Source organism: Lolium rigidum, chromosome 6 (assembly GCF_022539505.1).
Source record: "Lolium rigidum isolate FL_2022 chromosome 6, APGP_CSIRO_Lrig_0.1, whole genome shotgun sequence".
In the NCBI taxonomy this organism is placed as follows: Eukaryota; Viridiplantae; Streptophyta; class Magnoliopsida; order Poales; family Poaceae; genus Lolium; species Lolium rigidum.
In genome coordinates, this window is record NC_061513.1 from 329,165,630 (window position 1) to 329,185,164 (window position 19,535).

At 48.6% G+C, this 19,535-nt stretch overlaps 1 protein-coding gene across 1 annotated transcript; it reads right to left on the bottom strand.

The window, feature by feature from the left end:
* Positions 1–426: 426 nt before the first annotated feature.
* On the bottom strand, positions 427–1,830 carry LOC124664772 (aspartic proteinase CDR1-like). Its single transcript, XM_047202213.1, has one exon. It carries the CDS (start codon positions 1,828–1,830, stop codon positions 427–429), a length of 1,404 nt encoding a protein of 467 aa, XP_047058169.1.
* Positions 1,831–19,535: the final 17,705 nt, after the last annotated feature.

Genomic DNA, 19,535 nt, shown 5'->3' on the forward strand with positions numbered 1-19,535 from the left:
GAATCTCAAAAGATTTTATTTTTTGAATAATCTATCATTTTCTTTTCTATTTTACAGTGTTAAAAAAGGCGATCCACGGGGGGGGGGTGGAGGTGCGTGGGGAGCAGAAAAACCTTTTGCACCGGTTCGTGTTACGAACCGGTGCAAAAGGGTAGACCTTTTGCACCGGTTCGTAACACGAACCGGTGCAAAAGAGTTCGTGGCTGACGCCAACCCTTTTGCACCGGTTCGTGTTACGAACCGGTGCAAAAGGTCCCGCACGAACCGGTGCTAATGCCCCCTGGACGTGCAGAACGCACGAACCGGTGCTAATGACCTCTTTAGCACCGGTTCGTGCCAAATCCGGTGCAAAAGCACTTTCGAGGACAGGATAAAAGCCCTTGTTTCTACTAGTGAATGGTGATCAGATATTCAGATATTTATCCTCTACTGCGGCGAAGGCGAAGGTGCAGGAACGGAGGCGTAGGACCTCGCGCAGTCGGCTGGGGCGAAGGTCACGGTGCGCTTGTCGAGGTCGTACCCGACGTGCATGTTCTGCTGCGCGATGTTTCCGAGGATAGACACCGGGTTCTGCTGCGACGCCGCCGCCATCGCCAAGCACATCGTCCCCTCCTGCACCACCACGAACGAGTTCTCCGCCTTCAACGTCACCGCCGCGCCGCCGCCAAGCTGCAGCGTCACGTCCGGTAGCGACGCCTCGACCTGCCCTTCACGCACATGGCTGATATCGAAGCACAGCTGCAGCAGCTTCTCCGGCGATTCCGCCTTGGGGAGCTTGATCCGCTTGGTCAGATCCTCCACCAGCGTGTCAAGAACCTCCTTGTCGAGGTACGTCAGCGTCGTGCCTGAGTCGACGATGATGCGGGAGGACCCGTGCGGCTTGAAGGAGGAGTTGCCTATCTTGATGGACTCGAGCTTGACGGTGTAGTAGGTGTCGATCTCGGAGCGGACAAGCCGCGTGGTGGCCGCGCCCGGCTCCGTGACGTCAGCGCGGGCGCCGAAGTTGAGCGCTGATGAGGCGTTCAAGCCGTAGGGGACGAGGCAGTAGGAGAACTTCCTGCCGATGGAGGTGTCGTTGCCGAGCTGCGTGACGAGGGAGAGCTCGCCGCCGCCGAGGCCGACGAGGCCGTCCGCCGGGAACGTGCCGGCGTTTTGAGTGGAGCAGCCGAAGTTGACGTTGGCCACCCGCAACGAGGCGGCCTCGTCACTGTGCCTCGCTACGCCGTCGTCGAAGGTGAAGGTCTCCGTGGACAGGAGGCCGCTGGTCCGGGAGCCATCTCCGTAGGAGTAGAGGTACCTGCAATGGTTGGATTTGGTGCAGGAGGCGTCGTTGAGAGCGCGGCACGCGCCGGAATCGCAGTCCACGAGGCCGAACGTCGTCGAGTTAGCCGGGTAGAACACGCCGGTCGGCGGCGGCGCGTCCTTGTCGTCAGTGCAGTTGAGCCAGATGAGGTCGCTGCCGGTGTCGGCGATGGCGAGCATCCTGGTGGACGGCGTGCCGACGGTGACTTCCATCAGGTACTCGAAAGGCTTGGAGGTGACCTCGCTGACGGCGCCGTCGGTGGAAGGGGCGGGGGCGTCGTCATCGCCGCGGACGTGGGAGGGCGCGAGCACCGCGGCGCGGGCCGTGGACCGCCGGACGGCGCCGAGCAAGCGTTCGTGCGCGGTGAGGGACGGGTCGTGGTACGGCGACCTGACATCGTCCCGGTGGATGAACTCCACGCTGAACCCGTCGCCGCGACCAACGTACGCCGTGCACCCGCACAGCTGCACCGTGAGGACGACGCCGAGGAGCAGGAGGAGAGCGCGAGATACCGTCGTACCCGCCATTGTGTGTCACAACTCAGTTCCCAAGGAAGAGTATCTCTGGTGGTCAATCGCTTGCTAATGGCGTCTTGCTGCTACTAGTGCATTGCAGGGGCAGTATTAATAGGGAGATCGGTGTGAGAGAAAAAAGGGAACTTGGTTAATGGGGGAGACGAATGTGGCAAGTCAGGATTTCATTGCCAGCGAGCTGCATTACGCGTAATCAAGTGTATATTTCACAGGAGAGCACGACATCATGCGTGCACCCCGTTTCTCCTTGTTGAGCATCAAAAGCACCATGGTGTGATTTTTTTTCAAAGAATTTGTGATGACAAGATGAGGACACTGTGATATGGTTGGCTCTGATTTTCTGGGTTGCCGGCTTCTGGTCATCTTGGTTCTGATTGCCTCTGATTTTATTTTTTGATGGCCAATATATCTGTGATCAACGACGTGGCAATGGAATTTTCACGGTGTAATATCAAGATCCATGATTCCCTCCGTATCATGTCATCATCTTTCTGCCTTTGTTCAGAACAAATGTTCTTGAGCAGGGAAAGAAACAGTTGGATTTCTTCTTTGTCGATGATCTAGCTGCTGCCTGCTGCTAGTATTAGTGTGTCTGCTGCAAATAGTGCTTTGTTACTGGGTTTTTTTTCAGGGCCCCAGGAACCCCGAACCAAACCAATAAAGTATTTTTATTTTGAGCATCATGGGTAGACGACACAGAGACCAGAAAACGACAAACCGATGATGGAATCGTCAGCGGTTCGGTTTACCACCGGCGGACATTCGGTTTTGCATCATGAGTGCGGTTGCGCTATAAGCCTTTTTCCAGTAGTGTTCCATTATCTATTGTGTCTCTATGTCTAGTTTTCAGTAGTGAATTGTTTATGGAAATTGTCAGATAGTTCGTTTATGGTTGCACAAAAGTTAAACCCATAAAAATAGTGTGGTTAACTATAGACGGGCTTCTTAGAACCTCTATGGACGAAAGATGTAAGTTAATATCAAAATATCAAGAATCCGAAGAAGGGGAATACATGAAAAAAATATTGAGAGTTTTGCATGATATAGATGAAAGGTTGCTTAGATTTCATGATATAAATTTTCAGTTTCAATATGGCTTTTACATAGAACACATAATTGCAACCTACCATAAGATGAATCATGCTCATTTAGGGATGAAATAAATAGAGCAATTTGTTGCTTATATGGCTGCCAATGAGATGGACTCTTTTATTGATGTAAAATCTGAAAATTTTGCTTTTACTGCTAAACTCTAATATAGAAGCTCTTTTCTCCTTAATTGCACATAAAATTTCAGTGATAATGCTTATGTTTTGTGCTATAAAAATCTATCTCTTGCTGCCCAAGAGAGTAATAATATTTTGTAGGTAGAAAATGACAAAAGTCTAAGCTTGGGGATGCTCATGCACCCCCAAGAAAAGGATATAGAAGAGCAAGAAGAACAAGTGCATGAAAAGTGAGTAGCTACTACCTTTTATTCACAATAATGGTAACGTGTGAATTCCTACTGATACCCCTTCTTATACTATTGCAAAAGTTCAAATTCAAAAGTCAAATCTTACTAACTTTGACTGAATAGTTAGGAAAAAAATATCCACATCTACAATATTGAATGAACATATTAAAAAAAATACTCACGATTACTTTGTAAGTATGCTTCTATTTGTTCAGGAGTTAAGCGTGAGTACCAGCTAGTGCCATGTTGTCGCTTACGTCGGGCGCTACTTAGCGATGCAATATCTGCAAACCGGTCTTCAAAAGAAATAGAAGATACATGTACTCCAGACGGACTAACAGCCAATCGAGTTTCATTATCTGCACGGCACATATTTGATGGATAAATCATGCAATGGTCATAATTAGATATGTCACAAGTACCAAAGGTGGTTACTCCTTTTCACACGTTAAAGAAGGAAAACATTTGATTATACTACAGCATAATAAGTAATACATTATAACAATAGATTATTTGTTCTTTTGAGAAGTTAAACAATAGTTTCTAACAGTACAAATTTCTACCAAACCTTGTTTCATTTTCGAGGAACATAGTTGCTGATCGACCACTGAACTGGCATTAGTAGAAAAAGGGGCTTCCGTCTAGGGCTTTAGTACCGGTTTCCTTACGAACCGGTACTAAAGGGTGCATTAGTACCGGTTCAACTGCCCATGCCTTTAGTACCGGTTCCAAAGGACCTTTAATACCGGTTCGTGACACGAACCGGTACTAAAGGGTTCGTGAACCTTTAGTACCGGTTCGTGTCACGTACCGGTACTAAAGGGTAGACCTTTAGTACCGGTTCGTGTCACGAACCGGTACTAAAGGTTTTCCTGCCCTCCACGCACCTCCACACCCCCCCCCCCGGTGGATAGCCTTTTTTGCTTTGTAAAATACAAATGGAAATGATAGAAAATTCAAAAAATAAAATGTTTTCAGATTCTTATATGTTATGCAATATACTATTTGGAGAAATTAAGAAATTCAAATTTTGACATTTTTTGCAAAAAAAAGTTTCAAAAATGGTAAAACTGCATTAACTTTTGCATACGACGTCGGAATATAACGTATAATATATCAAAATCATCGTGGGAAAAAGTTACATCCGAATTCACCTGGATTTACTCGGTTAGCCAATTTTTAGATTCTCAAAAATCCAAATGAAAATATGAAAGCAGGAACATTTTAGTTTTTTTCCTAAAATTTAGAATTTTATATATTTTTTAATTTTTAAAAATTAAAATTAATAATTATTAGATTTTTTGAATCCCAGAATATTACTATTACTTTTAGCAAATTACAATATTTTCAAATTTTAGGTTTGGCAAAAAAATATAAAAAAATTAAAAAATAATTAATTTTAATACAAATTAAAAAATTAATTTTATTTATTTAGATAATATTATTATTACATAATTACTTTTGTTTATTAAAAAAATTATTTGGAATTCAAATAATAAAGAATGTGACATCGACCAACATGTTAATAGGATTGATATGATACTACTATCAACAACATGTGCGCGAAGCACTTGGAAGTGGGACGGAAAGGAACTTAGAAGTTAAGCGTGCTAGTGTTGGATTAGTGTGAGGATGGATGACCGACCGGGAAGTTTGACCATGGATAATTAATTTGACTAGAGATTAAGTGTAGTTAGAGACTAACGAAAATATTAGAAATTCTGAGAAAAAATAAAAAAAGGGAGAGAAAAATAATTAAAAAAATGGATAAAAAAAATTAAACGAAATAGCCTTTAGTACCGGTTCGTAACACGAACCGGTACCAAAGGTCTCAGCCCCGCGGGCTCCTCCGTGCCCACGTGGAGGCACCTTTAGTACCGGTTTGTAAGAAATCGGTACTAAAGATTGGGAGGCTTTTGGAACCGGTACTAAAGAGGGATTTCTCTACTAAAGGTTTCTCTACTAGTGTGGGCATGCAACAATCTGAAAAAAGAAGAGAAATATTCTCTAAGCATAGATAGTAATTGTTAAATTATTAAACAAGGAGCCCACAAGATAGCTACCTTCTGTCGCCTGAGAAGATTCCTTAAACATGTGTGCGTGGTCATTGTAGTTCACATTTGTTTGCCAAGTTGTGAACCGTGCATTACTACTAATTTCATTGCTATCTTGTTTAGCTCGTTTGTACTCACGATTCCTCTGTAAATAAGCTTCTATCTAAATTGGTCTCATTTGCAAGTATCTATTCCGGTCATGATAACGATTGCGGTGTGCAGGATTCCTCGGTACATCCATTGGTTCAACAATATGACACGTTGCAAACGTATTTATAATTTTTTTATACTCCATGCTTATTTTACATCAATTACTATATGTTTTATTTACACTTCGTGGCATTTTTATGCATTTTCTGTAACTAACATATTAACAAGATGCCACAGTACCAATTCATGTTTTCTGCTGTTTTTGTAGTTCAGAAAAGTTGTACATGAAATATTCTCGTAATTGGACAAAACAAAAGCCAAACCTCCTATTTTCCCGACATGAAGACGGAGTCCAAAGCAGAGACGGAGAAGAGCCAGGAGGCGGCCACACCATGCCTAGGCACGGGCCCCCACCTGGTCGCGCATAGGGGTGGTGTGGCCCCCCCGGGCGCCCACCGACCTTGCCCTTCCACCTATATATTGCCTTCCGATGCGAAAACCCTAAATCAAACAGCCTCCATCCACGAAAAGTTCCGTAACTCTGCCGCCATCGAAGATATATTTCGGGGGACAGAAGTCCCTGTTCCGGCACCCTGTCGGGACGGGGAATTGCCACCGGAGCCATTTTCATCGACTCCACCGCAATCTTCATCGTTGTTTCCAACTCCCATGATGAGGAGGGAGTAGTTCTCCCCCCGAGGCTGAGGGCTTTACCGGTAGCTATGTGGTCTATCTCTCCCATGGTGTGATCTTTATGTGATCATGAGCTTTGTAATCTAGTTGAATAAGTAGATGTTACTCTTCATCTATTATGCTACTCAAGTGGTTTTATTATGTGATCTTCGGAGACACCTTGTCCCACGGTGTGAAGGTGACAATGTGCGCACCGTCTGTGTCTCTTAGGCAAAAGTTTACAGAAATACTTATCATGAGTTATAATTTTAGTTGGATGTCTCTATGAAATTGTGTTTTTTGTTAGTACTATCTTTGAATGCTCAAAGTGACAACGTGGGGTGTCCCTATATTTGTTACGCGGACTTTAAGGAATGCTTTTGTAGTCCTATGCGGTGAATTGGTGTTTGTTATCCAACCGGAGATTGGTTCAGGGTAGCATAGTGAAGAGATGATATTTATGTATTCAATTATGATATTATTGTTGAGAGTGTCCACTAGTAAAAGTAAGATCCGTAGGCCTTGTTTCTAAGCATTGAAACACCGTTTACAACCAAATCTGCTACATGTTTGCTTGCTGCTATTGTTATTTCAGATTGCAATTACCACTTATAATCGCCCATATTACTTGTATTTCACTATCTCTTCGCCGAACTAGTGCACATATATACCTGACAAGTGTATTGGGTGTGTTGGGGACATGATGTCTACGCACGCTTCTATTCCTGTAGACAGTGTTGGGCCTCCAAGAGCAGAGGTTTGTAGAACAGCAACAAGTCTCCCTTAAGTGGATCACCCAAGGTTTATCAAACTCAGGGAGGTAGAGGTCAAAGATATTCCTCTCAAGCAACCCTGCAATTAAGATACAAGAAATGTCTTGTGTCCCCAACACACCTAATACACTTGTCAGATGTATAGGTGCACTAGTTCGGCGAAGAGATAGTAAAACACAGATGGTATAGATGGTGGTAAACGGTAATTGCGATCTGAAGTAAATATTGCAGGAAGTAAAGATGCAGTAAAACAGTAAATAAGCGATATTTGCAGTATTTGGAAACAAGGCCTAGGGATCCTACTTTTACTAGTGGACACTCTCAACATTGATCACATAATAAATAAATAACTTCTCCTCACTTGCGCTACTTTCAAACACTCTCTTGTTGGATAACAAACATCATTCATTGTGTAGGGCTACAAGAGCTCCCTCAAGCCGGAGTAAGCAAGCTCCACAACATCCGGAGTTCATATTAAAGTAACCTCTAGAGTGCATAATAGACCGTTGCAATTTAGACCGAGTACTAACATAGCATACACACTGTCACCAATAGCTATGAAAGGGGGAATAGATCACATCAATACTATCATAGTAATAGTTAACTTCATAATCTACAAGAGATTACAATCATAACCTATGCCAAGTACTACATGATGCACACACTGTCACATTTACATCATGGAGGAGGAATAGACTACTTCAATAACATCACTAGAGTAGCACATAGATTAATAGTCATACAAAGCTCATGATCACATAAAGATCACACCATGGGAGAGAGAGAGATGAACCACATAGCTACCGGTAGAGCCCTTAGCCTCGGGGGAGTACTACTCCCTCCTCATCATGGGAGACAGCAATGGCGATGAAGATGGCGGTGGTGTCGATGGAGATGGCTCCGGGGGCAATTCCCCGTCCCGGCGGCGTGCCGGAACAGAGACATCTGTACCCCGAAACGGAGTTTCGCGATGGCGGCGGCGCCCCTGGAGTCTTTCTGGAGTATGATTGATTTATTAAGGGTTTTCCGTCGCGAGGGAATTTATAGGCGAAAGGGCGATGTCGGTGAAGTCCCGAGGGGCCCACACCATAGGGTGGGGCGGCCCCCCTCCTGGCCGTGCCGGCTGATGGGGAGGAGGCCTTGGGCCTCCTCTGGCCTGGCCCTTCTGGCTCCGTGAGTATTCTGGCGGAATAGAATTTATGTGATTTTTCTGGATTTTTCCGAGCACTTTGGTTTTTGGGCCTTTTCTGCAATAAACAGACATAATAAACAGAAACTGGCACTGTGGCATCTTGTTAATAGGTTAGTCCAATAAATGCCATAATATGATATAAAGTTCATATAAAACATGTAGGTATTGCCATAAAACTAGCATGGAACATCAAAAATTATAGATACGTTGGAGACGTATCAAACATCCCCAAGCTTAGTTCCTACTCGCCCTCGAGTAGGTAAAAAATAAAAACAATAATTTCTGAAGTGACATGCTACCATCATAATCTTGATCAACATTATTGTAAAGCATATGAGATGAATGAAGTGATTCAAAGCATATTCTTGGCAACCGTGGTCCGCCTCTTCGACCATCACCATTGGTGTCAACCTCAAAGTACCTAGAGCTATTGCAATGGATGCAATAATTTGTGTTAGCATGCTCCTCTCTGAATAGCATGCATCCCTTTGGACAAGCGTGTATCCGCTGAGATGACATCTTGAGGTCACCGAGCAATTTTTTCGAATAGTAGAAGTTTTGCGGCAAGAGGTGCCCTTTCGGCGGAATGCTGCCAACGAGGACCAGAAGTTCATCGAACCCATCTCCGCACGCGATTCCTGTGGCACTTAAAAGCCAAAAGGCGAGCGATGGCATCTAGTTGGGTAACATATGTATTTACGTGTAGGGGTTTCTGCGAAGCAAACAAAGCCTCGTAATACTTCTTTGTGTTTTCCTCCGGCTCCTCACTTGTCTCCGCATCCCTAGGTGTCTCCGCCTCTACATGAGGGCTTTCAGGCACATTACCATTAGCCAAGTTCTCTAGGCACCTATCAAACCCAGTATCATATTCTCTCGTAGGCTGAATCTGCCGCACCTCCTTCCTAGCACGTTTCGTCGCCTTTTCTCCATGAAAAGTCCAAATCTTGTAGGACGGTTTGAACCCGGACTTGATCAGGTGAAGACTCCCTATCCTGTGTTTTTTGGTTAGCGCACTTACTACAAGGGCAAAAAACTGTCCTGGGTCTGCTAGGGATGTCAAACGCCCTGTCCACGAACTGCTTGGTCGTTTCTCCCCATTCCTCAGTATATTTCCACGGACCGATTCTGCCATCGTACATCCAGTCACGGTTATCCATCCTCTAATCAGCACAAAAACAGAAGAACTTAGAATTTATATCAAACATGATCCGCATTTTTTTTCTTTTTTACGCATGCATCAACCTGAATCTCTACTGGGTGGGCTCCTAGCAGCCGCCGGATCCGTAGATTGAGTATGTTCTCCCTGCTCTACCCCGATCCGAGATAGAATTTCGGCAGCACCTCCCCGCTGTTCTCCCGATACACGTCTCGCCAAAAAGCCGAGAGGGGTGTTCATCCCGAGAACAACGGGGAGGCGCTGCCGAAATCCTGACTCGGGTCGGGTAGAGCAGGAAGAACGTACCCAACTACGCATCCGCCGACTGTCCCGATAAATGCCGTAAGAGTTACGGTTCATAATATGCGAGACCACTAATGCATATTTATCCGCGTAACCCTTACGGTCGGGAAGAGACGCCTAGGTAATGCGACATACTTGGTGATCTAGACCCAAAAAAAAACCTAGGTACATAGGGGCGAGATTTTTACCCTTGACGCGTGAGCGAATCGGCGAAGAAGATCCGGGATGCCCCTCAAAGACCCCCGCGACGCCGCCCCCCGTGACCACCTCGAAGAAGATCCAGGACGCCCCCTCAGAGACCCTCACGACGCTGCCCCCCGTGTCCTCCTCGAAGCATTGCCTGAAATGGAGAAAATGAATTACTAATGGAAGCGAACACATTTTTTTTGACAACTATTACTTATAATTTGCTTGCAGCACATTATCTTTTTTTTTCTACATTGCCCTATTTTTAACCTATTTTTAAAAATCCTACACTAAATCCTATTTTTAAAAATCCTACACTAAATCTAATTTTACAAATCCTACACTAAATCGTAAACTAAACTACACTAAATCCAATCAATCCTAAATACACTAAATCCTAAACTAAGCTGCAGGCCGGGTCCTAAACTAAGATGCATATATGCAGGGACGAAATCGGGGCCGGGGCGCACATACTCGATATGCCGGCGAGCCGGAGGAGGGGATCTGGCGCGGGGCGGCGAGGTGGGAGGAGGACGCTGCCGGTGCGTCGGCGAGCCGGGAGGAGGGGCCGGCGAGCGGGGCGGCGAGGCGGTAGCGGCGCGACGGGAGGAGGTGGTCGGGAGGCGCGTCGGGGGCGTGGGTTTGCAGGAGGGGAGGCTGCGAGGCGCGGGAGGGGCGGTGGCCGGGAGGCACGGCGGGGACGGCGGCGCGATGGGGGGCAGGGCGAGGCGGCAGCGCGCGCGGGGGGCAGCAGGCCGGGGGCGAGGGAGACGCGGGCGCGTGCGTGGTGTGTGTGTGTGTGTGTGTGTGGCTCAAAGCCTATGTGGCCGGTCGAGCTGGCAGATAAGGATGGCTCTTTGCCGTGGGGCTGTCCTTTGCCGTGTGCCTGTGCACGGCAAAGAACCCTTTGCCGTGTGCCTGTGCACGGCAAAGAACCCTTTGCCGTGTGCTCCACCTTTGCCGTGCGCCTGTGCACGGCAAAGAGCTCTTTGCCGTGTGTTCCACCTTTGCCGTGCGCCTGTACACGGCAAAGAGCTCTTTGCCGTGCAAAATCACCTTGGCCGTGCGCTTTGGTACAATAATTTTTTTTCTTCACCATTTAAAGATTCAAATATATCTCAAAATTATATGAAACCTGTATTTTAACATGTGTATTATTTAATGATATTTTGAAACTACACGGATTCATTTTGTCGCCGGTGCAGCATTCCTTGCTGGTGCGCGGCCGGTAGTGTGCCATCATCGCCGGCGCGGCGACAAAGTGGTGCGCCGGCATCACTTTCCACCGGCGCGGCAGAATCATGGTGCGCCGGCAAGGTGTTTTCCACCGGCGCGGCAGAATCATGGTGCGCCGGCGCGGTGAAATCTAGGGGGGTAGACCCCCCGAGGCACGCATACCGCCGTTTTCGCGGGGGGGGAACGACCGCTGGAGCACCGGAATGCCACCAAAACTTGCATGTGGACCTACGATATGTGTGAAAGTGTGGTGGAAGGTTTGATTCACCAAATGGTGCAAGGTATAGCCCCCATGTGTGACATTCCTCTCTTTCAGGCGATAACACTTGGAAGATTCCTCAACTTGTAGGCTGAAGTGTCCCGCTGCGGGTATACCGGTGGCTATAATGTGCCAAAGTGTGCCAAACCTTGCTTTCCATGTGCATATGGACTAACCAAAACCAAACCTATCAAAAAGTATGTTGGTGGAACCTCGCGCGGTGAAATCTACGGGGTAGACCCCCGAGGCACGGAGACCGCCGTTTTCGGGGGGGAACGACCGCCGGAGCACCGGAATGGCACCAAAACTTGCATGTGGACCTAGGATATGTGTGAAAGTGTGGTGGAAGGTTTGATTCACCAAATGGTGCAAGGTATAGCTCCCATGTGTGACATTCCTCTATTTCGAGCGATAACACTTGGAAGATTCCTCGACTTGTAGGCTGAAGTTTCCCGCTGCGGGTATACCGGTGGCTATAATGTGCCAAAGTGTGCCAAACCTTGCTTTCCATGTGCATATGGACTAACCAAAACCAAACCTATCAAAAAGTATGTTGGTGGAACCTCGCGCGGTGAAATCTAGGGGGACCCCCCGAGGCACGGAGACCGCCGTTTTCGGGGGGGACGACCGCCGGAGCACCGGAATGCCACCAAACTTGCATGTGGACCTAGGATATGTGTGAAAGTGTGGTGGAAGGTGTGATTCACCAAATGGTGCAAGTCATAGCTCCCATGTGTGACATTCCTCTCTTTCAAGCGATAACACTTGGAAGATTCCTCGACTTGTAGGCTGAAGTGTCCCGCTGCGGGTATACCGGTGGCTATAATGTGCCAAAGTGTGCCAAACCGGCCTTTCCATGTGCATATGGACTAATCAAAACCAAAACTATCAAAAAGTATGTTGGTGGAACCTCGCGCGGTGAAATCTAGGGGGTAGACCCCCCGAGGCACGCAGACCACCGTTTTCGGGGGGGGGGGGGGACGACCGCCGGAGCACCGGAATGCCACCAAAACTTGCATGTGGACCTAGGATATGTTTGAAAGTGTGGTGGAGTGTCCCGCTGCGGGTATACCGGTGGCTATAATGTGCCAAAGTGTGCCAAACCTTGCTTTCCATATGCATATGGACTAACCAAAACCAAACCTATCAAAAAGTATGTTGGTGGAACCTCGCACGGTGAAATCTAGGGGTAGACCCCCCGAGGCACGCAGACCACCGTTTTCGGGGGGGAACGACCGCCGGAGCACCAGAATGCCACCAAAACTTGCATGTGGACCTAGGATATGTGTGAAAGTGTGGTGGAAGGTTTGATTCACCAAATGGTGCAAGGTATAGCCCCCATGTGTGACATTCCTCTCTTTCAGGCGATAACACTTGGAAGATTCCTCGACTTGTACGCTGAAGTGTCCCGCTGCGGGTATACTAGTGGCTATAATGTGCCAAAGTGTGCCAAACCTTGCTTTCCATGTGCATATGGACCAACAAAAACCAAACCTATCAAAATGTATGTTGGTGGAACCTCGCGCGGTGAAATCTAGGGGGGTAGACCCCCCGAGGCACGCAGACCGCCGTTTTCGGGGGGGGACCGCCGGAGCACCGGAATACCACCAAAACTTGCATGTGGACCTAGGATATGTGTGAAAGTGTGGTGGAAGGTGTGATTCACCAAATGGTGCAAGGCATTGCTCCCATGTGTGACAATCCTCTCTTTCAGGCGATAACACTTGGAAGATTCCTCGACTTGTAGGCTGAATTGTCCCGCTGCGGGTATACCGGTGGCTATAATGTGCCAAAGTGTGCCAAACCTTGCTTTCCATGTGCATATGGACTAACCAAAACCAAACCTATCAAAAATTATGTTGGTGGAACCTCGCGCGGTGAAATCTAGGGGGTAGACCTCCCGAGGCACGCAGACCGCCTTTTTCGGGGGGGGGGGAACGACCGCCGGAGCACCGGAATGCCACAAAAATTTGCATGTGGACCTAGGATATGTGTGAAAGTGTGGTGGAAGGTGTGATTCACCAAATGGTGCAAGGCATAGCTCCCATGTGTGACAATCCTCTTTTTCAGACGATAACACTTGGAAGATTCCTCGACTTGTAGGCTGAAGTGTCCCGCTGCGGATATACCGGTGGCTATAATGTGCCCAATTGTGCCAAACCTGGCTTTACATGTGCATATGGACTAACCAAAACCAAACCTATCAAAAAGTATGTTGGTGGAACCTCGCGCGGTGAAATCTAGGGGGGTAGACCCCCCGAGGCACGGAGACCGCCGTTTCGGGGGAACGACCGCCGGAGCACCGGAATGCCACCAAAACTTGCATGTGGACCTAGGATATGTGTGAAGTGTGGTGGAAGGTGTGATTCACCAAATGGTCCAAGGCATTGCTCCCATGTGTGACATTCCTCTCTTACAGGCGATAACACTTGGAAGATTCCTCGACTTGTAGGCTGAAGTATCCCGCTGCGGGTATACCGGTGGCTATAATGTGCCAAAGTGTGCCAAACCTGGATTTCCATGTGCATATGGACTAACCAAAACCAAACCTATCAAAAAGTATGTTGGTGGAACCTCGCGCGGGGAGATCTAGGGGGTAGACCCCCCGAGGCACGCAGACCGCCGTTTTCGGGGGCGGGGGAGGGGGGGAAGACCGCCGGAGCACCGGAATGCCACCAAAACTTGCATGTTGACCTAGGATATGTGTGAAAGTGTGGTGCAAGGTGTGATTCACCAAATGGTGCAAGGCATTGCTCCCATGTGTGACATTCCTCTCTTTCAAGCGATAACACTTGGAAGATTCCTCGACTTGTAGGTCGAAGTGTCCCGCTGCGGGTATACCGGTGGCTATAATGTGCAAAAGTGTGCCAAACCTGGCTTTCCATGTGCATATGGACTAATCAAAACCAAACCTATCAAAAAGTATGTTGGTGGAACCTCGCGCGGTGAAATCTAGGGGTAGACCCCCGAGGCACGCCGACCGCCGTTTCGGGGGGGGACGATCGCCGGAGCACAAGAATGCCACCAAAACTTGCATGTGGACCTAGGATTTGTGTGAAACTGTGGTGGAGTGTCCCGCTGCGGGTATACCGGTGGCTATAATGTGCCAATGTGTGCCAAACCTTGCTTTCCATATGCATATTGACTAACCAAAACCAAACCTATCAAAAAGTATGTTGGTGGAACCTCGCGCGGTGAAATCTAGGGGTAGACCCCCGAGGCACGCAGACCGCCGTTTCGGGGGGCGACCGCCGAAGCACCGGAATGCCACCAAAACTTGCATGTGGACCTAGTATATTTGTGAAAGTGTGGTGGAAGGTGTGATTCACCAAATGGTGCAAGGCATTGCTCCCATGTGTGACATTCCTCTCTTTCGAGCGATAACACTTGGAAGATTCCTCTACTTGTAGGTCGAAGTGTCCCGCTACGGGTATACCGGTGGCTATAATGTGCCAAAGTGTGCTAAACCTGGCTTTCCATGTGCATATGGACTAATCAAAACCAAACCTATCAAAAGTATGTTTGTGGAACCTCGTGCGGTGAAATCTAGGGGGGTAGACCCCCCAAGGCACGCAGACCGCCGTTTTCGGGGGGGCACGACTGCAGAGCACCGGAATGCCACCAAAACTTGCATGTGGACCTAGGATATGTGTGAAAGTGTGGTGGAAGGTGTGATTCACCAAATGGTACAAGGCATTGCTCCCATGTGTGGCATTCCTCTCTTTGAGGCGATAACACTTGGAAGATTCCTCGACTTGTAGGTCGAAGTGTCCCGCTCGCGGGTATACCGGTGGCTATAATGTGCCAAAGTGTGCCAAACCTGGCTTTCCATGTGCATATGGACTAATAAAAACCAAACCTATCAAAAAGTATGTTGGTGGAACCTCGCGCGGTGAAATCTAGGGGCTAGACCCCCGAGGCACGCGACCGCCGCTTTCGGGGGGGACGACCGCCGGAGCACCGGAACGCCACCAAAACTTGCATGTGGACCTAGGATATGTGTGAAAGTGTGGTGGAAGGTGTGATTCACCAAATGGTGCAAGGCATTGCTCCCATGTGTGACATTCCTCTCTTTCAGGCGATAACACTTGGAAATTTCTCGACTTGTAGGCTGAAGTGTCCCGCTTCGGGTATACCGGTGGCTATAATGTGCCAAAGTGTGCCAAACCTTGCTTTCCATGTGCATATGGACTAACCAAAACTAAACCTATCAAAAAGTATGTTTGTGGAACCTCGCGCGGTGAAATCTAGGGGGGTAGACCCTCCGAGGCACGCAGACCGCCGTTTTCGGGGGGGACGACCGCCGGAGCACCGGAATGCCACCAAAACTTGCATGTGGACCTAGGATATGTGTGAAAGTGTGGTGCAAGGTGTGATTCACCAAATGGTACAAGGCATTGCTCCCATGTGTGACATTCCTCTCTTTCAAGCGATAACACTTGGAAGATTCCTCGACTTGTAGGTCGAAGTGTCCCGTCGCGGGTATACCGGTGGCTATAATGTGCCAAAGTGTGCCAAACCGGCCTTTCCATGTGCATATGGACTAATCAAAACCAAACCTATCAAAAAGTATGTTGGTGGAACCTCGCGCGGTGAAATCTAGGGGGTAGACCCCCCGAGGCACGCAGACCGCCGTTTTCGGGGGAAGACCGCCGGAGCACCGGAATGCCACCAAAACTTGCATGTGGACCTAGGATATGTGTGAAAGTGTGGTGGAGTGTCCCGCTGCGGGTATACCGGTGGCTATAATCTGCCAAAGTGTGCCAAACCTTGCTTTCCATATGCATATGGACTAACCAAAACCAAACCTATCAAAAAGTATGTTGGTGGAACCTCGCGCGGTGAAATCTAGGGGTAGACCCCCGAGGCACGCGGACCACCGTTTTGGGGGGGACGACCACCGGAGCACCGGAATGCCACCAAAACTTGCATGTGGACCTAGGATATGTGTGAAAGTGTGGTGGAAGGTGTGATTCACCAAATGGTGCAAGGCATAGCTCCCATGTGTGACATTTCTCTCTTTCAGGCGATAACACTTGGAAGATTCCTCGACTTGTAGGCTGAAGTGTCCCGCGGCGGGTATACCGGTGGCTATAATGTGCCAAAGTGTGTCAAACCTTGATTTCCATGTGCATATGGACTAACAAAAACCAAACCTATCAAAAAGTATGTTGGTGGAACCTCGCGCGGTGAAATCTAGGGGTAGACCCCCGAGGCACGCGACCGCCGTTTTGGGGGGGAACGACCGCCGGAGCACCGGAATGGCACCAAAACTTGCATGTGGACCTAGGATACGTGTGAAAGTGTGGTGGAAGGTGTGATTCACCAAATGGTGCAAGGCATTGCTCCCATGTGTGACAATCCTCTCTTTCAGGCGATAACACTTGGAAGATTCCTCGACTTGTAGGCTGAAGTGTCCCGCTGCGGGTATACCGGTGGCTATAATGTGCCAAAGTGTGCCAAACCTTGCTTTCCATGTGCATATGGACTAACCAAAACCAAACCTATCAAAAAGTATGTTGGTGGAACCTCGCGCGGTGAAATCTAGGGGGGTAGACCCCCCGAGGCACGCGGACCGCCGTTTCGGGGGGGAACGACCGCCGGAGCACCGGAATGCCACCAAAACTTGCATGTGGACCTAGGATATGTGTGAAAGTGTGGTGGAAGGTGTGATTCACCAAATGGTGCAAGGCATAGCTCCCATGTGTGACAATCCTCTCTTTCGAGCGATAACGAGTTGGAAGATTCCTCGACTTGTAGGTCGAAGTGTCCCGCTGCGGGTATACCAATGGCTATAATGTGCCCAAGTGTGCCAAACCTGGCTTTCCATGTGCATATGGACTAACCAAAACCAAACCTATCAAAAAGTATGTTGGTGGAACCTCGCGCGGTGAAATCTAGGGGGTAGACCCCCCGAGGCACGGAGACCGCTGTTTTTGGGGGGAACGACCGCCGGAGCACCGGAATGCCACCAAAACTTGCATGTGGACCTAGGATATGTGTGAAGTGTGGTGGAAGGTGTGATTCACCAAATGGTCCAAGGCATTGTTCCCATGTGTGACATTCCTCTCTTACAGGCGATAACACTTGGAAGATTCCTCGACTTGAAGGCTGAAGTATCCCGCTGCGGGTATACCGGTGGCTATAATGTGCCAAAGTGCGCCAAACCTGGATTTCCATGTGCATATGGACTAACCAAAACAAAACCTATCAAAAAGTATGTTGGTGGAACCTCGCGCGGGGAGATCTAGGGGGGTAGACCCCCGAGGCACGCAGACCGCCGTTTTCGGGGCGAGGGAGGGGGAAGACCGCCGGAGCACCGGAATGCCACCAAAACTTGCATGTTGACCTAGGATATGTGTGAAAGTGTGGTGCAAGGTGTGATTCACCAAATGGTGCAAGGCATTGCTCCCATGTGTGACATTCCTCTCTTTCAAGCGATAACACTTGAAAGATTCCTCGACTTGTAGGCTGAAGTGTCTCGCTGCGGGTATACCGGTGGCTATAATGTGCAAAAGTGTGCCAAACTTTGCTTTCCATGTGCATATGGACTAATCAAAACCAAACCTATCAAAAAGTATGTTGGTGGAACCTCGCGCGGTGAAATCTAGGGGGGTAGACCCCCCGAGGCGAGCAGACCGCCGTTTCGGGCGGCGGGGGGGACGATCGCCGGAGCACCAGAATGCCACCAAAACTTGCATGTGGACCTTGGATATGTGTGAAAGTGTGGTGGAGTGTCCCGCTGCGGGTATACCGGTGGTTATAATGTGCCAAAGTGTGCCAAACCTTACTTTCCATATGCATATGGACTAACCAAAACCAAACCTATCAAAAAGTATGTTGGTGGAACCTCGCGCGGTGAAATCTAGGGGGGTAGACCCCCCGAGGCACGCAGACCGCCGTTTTCGGGGGTAACGACCGCCGAAGCGCTGGAATGCCGCCAAAACATGCATGTGGACCTAGTATATGTGTGAAAGTGTGGTGGAAGGTGTGATTCACCAAATGGTGCAAGGCATTGCTCTCATGTGTGACATTCCTATCTTTCAGGCGATAACACTTCGAAGATTTCTCTACTTGTAGGCTGAAGTGTCCCAGCTGCGGGTATACCGGTGGCTATAATGTGCCAAAGTGTGCCAAACCTGGCTTTCCATGTGCATATGGACTAATCAAAACTAAACCTATCAAAAAGTATGTTGGTGGAACCTCGTGCGGTGAAATCTAGGGGGGTAGACCCCCCGAGGCACGCAGACCGCCGTTTCGGGGGGGAATGACCACCGGAGCACCGGAATGCCACCAAAACTTGCATGTGGACCTAGGATATGTGTGAAAGTGTGGTGGAAGGTGTGATTCACCAAATGGTACAAGGCATTGCTCCCATGTGTGGCATTCCTCTCTTTGAAGCGATAACAGTTGGAAGATTCCTCGACTTGTAGGCTGAAGTGTCCCAGCTAGCGGGTATACCGGTGGCTATAATGTGCCAAAGTGTGCCAAACCTGGCTTTCCATGTGCATATGGACTAATCAAAGCCAAACCTATCAAAAAGTATGTTGGTGGAACCTCGCGCGGTGAAATCTAAGGGGGTAGACCCCCCGAGGCACGCAGCACCGCCGTTTTCGGGGGGGGAACGACCGCCGGAGCACCGGAATGCCACCAAAACTTGCATGTGGACCTAGGATATGTGTGAAACTGTGGTGGAAGGTGTGATTCACCAAATGGTGCAAGGCATTGCTCCCATGTGTGACATTCATCTCTTTCGAGCGATAACACTTCGAAGATTCCTCGACTTGTAGGTCTGAAGTGTCCCGCTTCGGGTATACCGGTGGCTATAATGTGCCAAAGTGTGTCAAACCTTGCTTTCCATGTGCATATGGACTAACCAAAACTAAACCTATCAAAAAGTATGTTGGTGGTACCTCGCGCAGTTAAATCTAGGGGTAGACCCCCGAGGCACGTAGACCGCCGTTTTCGGGGGGAATGACCGCCGGAGCACCGGAATGCCACCAAAACTTGCATGTGGACCTAGGATATGTGTGAAAGTGTGGTGGAAGGAGTGATTCACCAAATGGTACAAGGCATTGCTCCCATGTGTGACATTCCTCTCTTTCAGGCGATAACACTTGGAAGATTCTTCGACTTGTAGGCTGAAGTGTCCCGCTGCGGGTATACCGGTGGCTTTAATGTGCCAAAGTGTGCCAAGCCTTGATTTCCATGTGTATATGGACTAACCAAAACCAAACCTATCAAAAAGTATGTTGGTGGAAC